The 7,533-nt window shown below is 47.4% G+C and overlaps 1 protein-coding gene across 1 annotated transcript; it reads right to left on the reverse strand.

The window, feature by feature from the left end:
- Positions 1-530: 530 nt before the first annotated feature.
- Positions 531-7,423, reverse strand: dhtkd1 (dehydrogenase E1 and transketolase domain containing 1). The gene is made up of 17 exons (XM_029153781.3): positions 7,177-7,423; positions 6,830-6,982; positions 6,132-6,343; positions 5,846-6,040; positions 5,382-5,651; positions 5,126-5,297; positions 4,803-5,001; positions 4,409-4,721; positions 4,242-4,326; positions 4,023-4,162; positions 3,804-3,954; positions 3,617-3,723; positions 3,296-3,460; positions 3,137-3,219; positions 2,822-2,988; positions 1,496-1,581; positions 531-1,423 (listed from the first exon to the last, which is right to left on the reverse strand). Exons 1-17 carry the CDS (start codon positions 7,322-7,324, stop codon positions 1,322-1,324), a joined length of 2,748 nt encoding a protein of 915 aa, XP_029009614.2. The 5' UTR covers positions 7,325-7,423; the 3' UTR covers positions 531-1,321.
- Positions 7,424-7,533: the final 110 nt, after the last annotated feature.

Here is a 7,533-nt window from a genome sequence, read left to right on the forward strand (position 1 = left end):
AATTGTTATGACAGATATTTATCATTATAGAATCACAGAGTTTATGCTTTAGTGTTTTCACTTTATTAATTCACCTCTACGTATGATTGTTATAATGCGAGACTCCAAACAGGTTCTGATGGGTCGGGCTCGGACGTCCTGAGCCAATTTATTTCCAGCTCTCTCCTGTCGTACCATGTTCTTTGAACAATGTTCTGAGACACAATCAAAGCCGTAACTCAGGATCCAACTGATGTGAAGTCTTAGCAGCAGCAGCTCCAGAAACATCACAGAGCATAAAAACACAGTAAAAAACCAGCAGGACAGTGATTAGACTGTATTCAATCAATTGCAACATACTAGTTTCTGCTGTGACATATTACAGTAAAAATACATGTAAATATAACACCTTCAAACTGATTTGTAAGATTTATTATGATACTAAATGTTACTGATTTAAACATTTAAAGCCAATATGTCTTTAATAGAAGGTAATGAGGTGTTTTGGCTAATGTGCAAACATAATTAGTTCAGAGAACAATGAAAACAACCAAAATTGAAAATAGATTTATTTCAATATATTTCCATTTCAATATTTAAATTTGGTTTATTTACAATAGTGCTTAAAAGTCATTGTGAAATTCTAGTCTTCAATGAAACCACAATTAAAATAACACATATTTCTCTGCAATAACAAATATTTCTCAGGCTAAAATTTGTACCACAACATGACCAACGGGCAAAGCCATCAGTCAGAAGCGCAACACGTCCCATCAGAGATAAGTTCATCTCCTTTACTCCTTACTGTAGTGATAATTCCAGGTAAAGTTCACCATCAACATAGTGCCCAGACATTTCTGACAGGTTAGACTTGTCAGCTGACTGTATCCTTCAGGGGAGAAATGTTTTACATTCAGAGCTTTGACATCAGTTATTTGCACATCTTGCATGACTCAGCCCAGCTGCAAGCGTTTTAATACAATGCTATTGTAAACATCGTCTGTAAAGCCTCAATTCTGAACCAAATAAGGTTTTTTATTTGTGCCATAGTGTCTTTAACCACAAAGAGAAAATATATGTTGAATGACAGTAAGGTGGAAAAGCATCAGAAGAAGGAAGACAGAGATTCAGGCCTTGCTTTTGGACCTTGATTAAAGCTTGTGTTTGACTAGAAAAAGAATTATCAGCATCACTTTTCTCTATTGTTTTCTATCCCCAACAAACATGTTGAGACCCGCAGATCCACACTGACGGTCCTAGAAATTCAGCCACTCCCTATGGGAAGACCACAGACTGTACGTAGGGGAGCACTGTTTTTTTTTGCTTCCAGTCTTAGTGAGACCTAGGAGAAGGTGTCACTGAGGATGGCCTCCTGTTGTTGCTGGTGGAGGATCCCGATACCGACAGCAGGAGCAGGCAGAGCCGGGCGGCTGACTAACCGGAGCTGAGGACACAGTGAAGCGTGTTTAATGTCAGCGCTCAGTGTGGACACTGATGGACTTCCAGCACTACTCACTTTGCAGGCCAGCTGCTTCTCAAACCTGGGAGCTACAAACGACCAGGGGCCCATGTTTTGAGGCTCCTCCTGACTCCAAACAAATTCTGTGGAGAGAATTTTAAAGAAGCTAATGACAACAAACAGTGGAGACATGACTGTCACTGGGTTTCACTTCAACAAACCTATCAACCTCGGCAGCATGTTTTCCTTTTACATACAGTACAAAAGCACAGTTAACAGCTCACAAATGACTAATCAGAAAAGAGGCCGGAGTGGATACTGACAGACTGTTGTTCTCTATGCTTTGAAAAGTGTTGCATAATCTAACCTGGCAATCACATCACTGAGGTGAGAAATGACAGCGACAGTCGCTCCGCAGGGAAGCAGTGTGGTTAAGCCCATGCTTCAGATGCACCAGTGTTGTCTAATGTTGCCTTGAGGGCTTATTAATAGAAAGGTTGACTGCCGACTGTTCCGCATTCTGCGGAACGCCGTTCGACTTGTGGTGTGCAAACATTTTTCTGACTGGCACTTCAGCAGGTGTCACAATGAGCAAAGAGTGTGCGAGTTCACTGAAGGACAATCACTGTCCCACAAGTGAAAAGGTAAAAAAGGTGAAATAAATGTCAAACATTCAAGTCAAAAGGTCACAGTTTGTTAGAATCATGTTTGGGCTGGAATAAACAGTTCTTCATGTACAGATGTACCGGTAATTAATTTTAGCAGGACAGATGACCACAAATGAGTGGTTTTCTCATCCTGATCCACATTTAGGAAATAAACTGGAGGGCATTTACTCATTTATCTGCTAGATCTTTGTCCGCTCTGTTATTTAACTTGAAGGTTATTCGTTTTCCTTTGTGTGGTTCGTTTAAACACCTTACATTAGGATCTATTCATGGTGACAAGCACAAAAATAAACTTCACTTCCCTTTGGTGCATCAGTTGCGCGAGGATGCGTTATGTAACGTAGCACCAGGAAATTATTACATATTCAAAGCATGAAAGGCATGTTTGCAAAATAAAACAAGGAGCCTGCAGATGATACAATCAATACATTGAGCTAGACATTGAATTTTTATTTTAAATTTTCGTTTTTGTGGTCATAAACGTACTTTTTCTTCTAAATACTAGAAAAATAAGCAACTCCAGAAGCTTATTTTTTGCTCATTAGGATAGAAGTGCAGTCACATGGATTAGTGTTAATATGATCCCAAACATCAGCTGGTTATTTTATGATCCAACAACCTGCTGGTGTGAAGGCATCTGGAAAGTGAACATTTAGAAAATAATAACAGCCGATTAAGTGGCCAAACACTAATTAGAGGGATTCTGTGAAATTACCTTTAGCGTTCGGGTACTTTTTGAGCTCCTGCTGCAGAGCGTCCAATGGAAACGGACACAGCTCCTCCACACGGAGCAGCGCTGTGTTCTGGTTGGCTGCAGAGGCCTCCCTCTGTTTGAGCAGAGCGTAGTAATGCTTCCCAGAGCACAGCACCACCTTCTGGACCCTGCAAGGAACAGGAATTAGCAATTAGCATATACTGTACAGTCAGAACCACGCCTCTGCCGTGTTGAAAGCAGGTCTACAGTTGTCATTATAATTTTTGATCAATCACTTTGGAAAAATCCCCTCAAAAAAAGAAAACAAGTCTGTACCTTTCTGCTGAGACTGAAGTATCACCCAACACTGGCCTGAAAGACGTTCCTGGTGCCAGTTCAGTCAGACTGGACACAGCCCCCTGAAGTAACACGAGTTAGTCACCTCAAGTATCAGGTATAGGAACAGCAGAGTTTGATGATGGGCGCGGCGCTCACAGAAAACCTCAGCAGCGTCTTGGGTCCAACCACAATCAGAGGTTTGCGGAAGTTGCGGATCATCTGTCGCCTCAGCAGGTGGAAATACTGAGAAGGTGTGGTGGGGTTGACCACTGCCATGTTGACCCTGTCACCGTCCACTCCCTCCTCTTTACTGTCACACATCTACAAAACAGAGCATCGGCACATGACCAACTAGAAACGTACTGGTGAGAGAGATGAGAGGAAGAATTAAAATAATACAGTAATGGAGAGAATAGTCTTATAGGTTAATTAAACTTGATTTGACCGATGTTGATGCCGTTACAGACACACACACACCTGGAGGAAGCGCTCCATGCGGCAGGATGAGTGTTCGGGTCCAGCTCCATCATAACCGTGAGGCAACAGGATCACCATCCCACACTGTAGCAGCCACTTGGCTTCACCTGGAGACAAACCAGTTTTAAGACAAGGTAACGCAGGTGGGGGTAAATGTGCAGATGACACAGTAGGAGTAGGACTCTACCTCCAGAGATAAAGGTATCAAAGATGATCTGGGCTCCGTTGAAGAAATCTCCAAACTGAGCCTCCCATATGGGAAGAAGCTTGGGCTGCGCGATGCTCATACCGTATTCAAACCCGAGCACCGCCTCCTCAGACAAGGGGCTGTTACACACCTGAACACACACACTGGATGTGAATGATGCAGGGAAACCTTAGGTGCCATAACCTGAACTGCAGTTACCTCCAGGAAGCCCGTCTGCTCAGGGCTGATGTGATTCAGAGGGACGTACGTGTCGTTGGTGTCCTGACACACCACCATAGCGTGTCGCTGGCTGAATGTGCCTCTACCAACATCCTGTCCGCTGATTCGAATATTAAAGCCTGTAGCAACAACAAACTGTTTCTACAGTCCAATAGTAATCAAGAAGACTCTGAACCACCTTTTTCCGTGCTTACAGACCTTGAGAGAGCAAAGAGCCAAAGGCCAGAGCCTCTGCTGTGGACCAGTCCAGTTTGGTTCCTTCCTCCAACTTCTGCAACCGGGACTAATTGAACAAAAAAAGGTGAGTACTCATCATCCAGATGTGACAAAAATACAAACGAACATAAACGACGCGAGGGCTGCACCTGGACGTGGGTTTTTAAAAGATGGCTGTGCAGCTGAATCTGTTCGGGGATGTCCACAGACTTGGCGCCAACGAACTGCAGCAGAGGAACAGGAACGCCCGTGTCCCAGGTGGTGACGCTGTCCTGGGGCTCCGCCAGGCCCCCCCAGCGGCCCTGCAGGTTGGTGGGCGGGGGGCTGTACAGGGTCATGTTGGCCAGCTTGTCGTTGAGCGAGCCGTAATATTTGGATTTGATGTCATCGCGCTCGGCTTCCGTCATCAGACCCTCAGAGATCAGCTGGTCTGAGTAGGAGTCAGGGATGCTCTTACGGGACCTGCAGAGGGAGAGTATGTGTCTGATTATCATTATAATGATTATCCACTGAACAGGAGACGATGGTGAGTGTGTCACCGACCGTATGATCTTGTACATGGCCGGGTTGGTGAAGAACGGCTCATCCAGCTCATTGTGGCCCCACTGACGGTAGCAGATCAGATCCAGGATCACGTCCTTCCTGAAGCGCCTCTGGTACTCCACCGCCAGGCGAGCGGCTCTCAGCACCTCCTCCGCGTAATCTCCATTGACGTGGATCACGGCACAGTTCACCATTTTACCTGTTGTACAAAGATATCCGCTCATCACATGCCAGCGCATTTCACTACACATATAAAACTCTTTGTTATGTTCAGTTTAAGGCCTTCAACTCATCAGTACTGGTGCAGGCTGAGTTGCACTGACCAATGTCGCTACAGTACAAGGACGACCGGCCCCGCTCTGACGGAGTGGTGTAGCCCACTTGGTTGTTCACAATGAGGTGGATGCTCCCACCCACTCTGTAGTGAGGCAGGTTGGAGAGGGTCAAAGTTTCGGGCACAATCCCCTGACCAGTGAAGGAGCCATCGCCATGAACCTGCGCAGAGGAGAACAGCTCGTCTCGTCTTCCACAGCTGAATAGAAACGTGTGCTGCCGGGTTTTGGTTCTGGCCGTCGGTACCTGCAGGCAGACGACCTGGTCCCCTGGCTGGGCATCGTCCTCTGGCGAGTAGTCCCCTTCCTTCCTGAGCTGCTGCCTGGCTCGCGCTTTGCCCTGGGCCACGGGGTTGATGGCCTCGAGGTGAGACGGGTTGGGCAGCATGGTCACGTGCAGCGGCCGCTCGGATCCGAAATCCAACTCCACTGAGGAAGTGAGGTGCGACAGGACGTCACCGATGGCAGGCGAGGTTTCGGGGAACTCGCTGAGGCCTCGCATCTTACGAAACATGAGCTGGAGAAAAAAAAATAGTTGTGCAAGGGGGGGGGTTGACTGGCGATACATCACTCATGTTTACTTTTCAGCAGCCAAAGACTTTTTTCTTGTTTGTATGCGCTGCTGATTAGAGAACACCAGAATAAACAGTCTAATCTCGTAACTCCGGAGTGCACGCGTCTCGCGGCATGCGGCTCCAGGGAAAGTCTAACCTCTGGTGGAAACTTGAGGAGGCCCGTCAGCAGGTTGAGTCGGCCTCTGTGGGGCATGCCGATGACGACGTCGGTGACGCCGCTGCGCGCCGACTGGTGGAACAGCTCATAGAAGAAACCCATCATGCTCTCTGCCCCTTCGCCTCCGTACCGCTTCACTGTAGCAAACTTGGTCGCCAGGAAGTGGTCAAACTCCTGCAGGAAGTGAGAGTAAACCAGCGTGGTGTCACACAGTACAAACCGATATTTCACAATCTAGTAGTTTTCTGCTGGTTTCCCCTCAGACCTGAGACTCCAGCATGATCTTGGCCAGTTTCCTCCTCTCCTCAGGGGAGAAGCCCGTCCGGTCGAGCTCCTCGAAGCGGTCGGCGACCCACTCCCTCTCCTCCAGGCTGCTCAGCTGGCTGGTCTCCACCGACAAGTGGCCGCAGTAGACCTGTTCCAGGTAGGCCTGGACCTCTTCTGCGGAGGCCTCGGCTTTGCCAAAGTGCCGCAGACCTGCAGGAACACAGGCAGTGAGTGAACTACTACTCATATGCAATTTCCTGTGTACAAAAAAATTATGACTTCTCATTTCACTTTTCCGTATGGTTGTGTGTCTGCCTGACTTGATTTTGAAGCTTCTATTTTGTTCGATGTTTACTACATGGAGGTCGTCCAAAGCACTTCACAATAATAAAATACAACACGAAGAAATGAAACGGACAAAAACTTAGTCTATAACTTACAAAAAAAGTGATAAACTAAACATGAACTGCCCCTCATCTTTTAGCCCAGCCTTCGGAGCTGATCCAGATGTGTTCCAGCTGGTTAATATAAATGGATGTTGACTTCCTGTCATGTAGGTCATTCATTTGTTGTTTTTGTACAGGTTTGTGATCGTTTCTGCCACTTTGAACAAGACATAACTATTATAAAGTCAAACCCCAACTAATGCACCTTGACCTGTGTCTGTTTGATTTGCTGGCTTTTATTTCCCTTTACCTGAGGTGTTGAGTCGTCCTCCTACGGTACCGGTCAACATGTCGATCTCCGGGACGCTCTCAGCCACGGGCTCCTCGGGTAGTAGAGGATTAATTTTAGCTGCCTTGTGTCCATGTGCTCGGTACGTCTCCACCAGACGGGCCAGGCCGTGATCTGAGCACGGGGCGACACAACAGGCTGGCGTCAGGATCATCGTGGAGCCACGGCACTCGTACAAAAACAAGCGTGTTACTCTTAAACACGTGTGAATTCGCTGGAATAACAGTAGCAACACTAATACGCATTAGCCACTAGCTTAATACTCAGGCGTTAAACTCGTCTCTGTTATAAATTAACTCCGCACCAACCTTGGTTGAGCGCGGCGATGCGGTCGCTCTGTAACTTGTGGTCCCTGTCGGTCCGTTTGGGTCGGTACCCGTACACGCCTGTGTGTGTGTGGTAGCAGCAGCCCGGCAGCCTGCGCGCACAGCCCCTCAGCAGCAGCACCGTCGACATGTTGCCCGTTTGGAGACGTGTGGAGCTCGACGGCACCGCAGCGGCTACGGGACGACGGCCATACTGCCGCGAGACGCACGCGACGCCGGGGCGGAGACGCCGCATCAGAAGCCGATTGGCTGAAACGACTCCACCAGTTCACGGCGGCGCGAGCACGCGACGTGTCAGCAAAAGTTATATTTTTAATTATACTGGTATTTGTACTAAAG

Source organism: Betta splendens, chromosome 6, assembly GCF_900634795.4.
Source record: "Betta splendens chromosome 6, fBetSpl5.4, whole genome shotgun sequence".
In the NCBI taxonomy this organism is placed as follows: Eukaryota; Metazoa; Chordata; class Actinopteri; order Anabantiformes; family Osphronemidae; genus Betta; species Betta splendens.

Bases quoted from the DNA above. Each gene is read 5' to 3' on its own strand.
- dhtkd1 (XM_029153781.3), bottom strand. From the start codon at position 7,324: ATGTCGACGGTGCTGCTGCTGAGGGGCTGTGCGCGCAGGCTGCCGGGC. The intron at 4,327-4,408 runs GTGCAGCCCTCG...TTGTTCAATTAG, and splicing joins TTTTAAAAACCCACGTCCAG to TCCCGGTTGCAGAAGTTGGA. The intron at 1,582-2,821 runs GTAATTTCACAG...TTCTCTCCACAG, and splicing joins AAAGTACCCGAACGCTAAAG to AATTTGTTTGGAGTCAGGAG.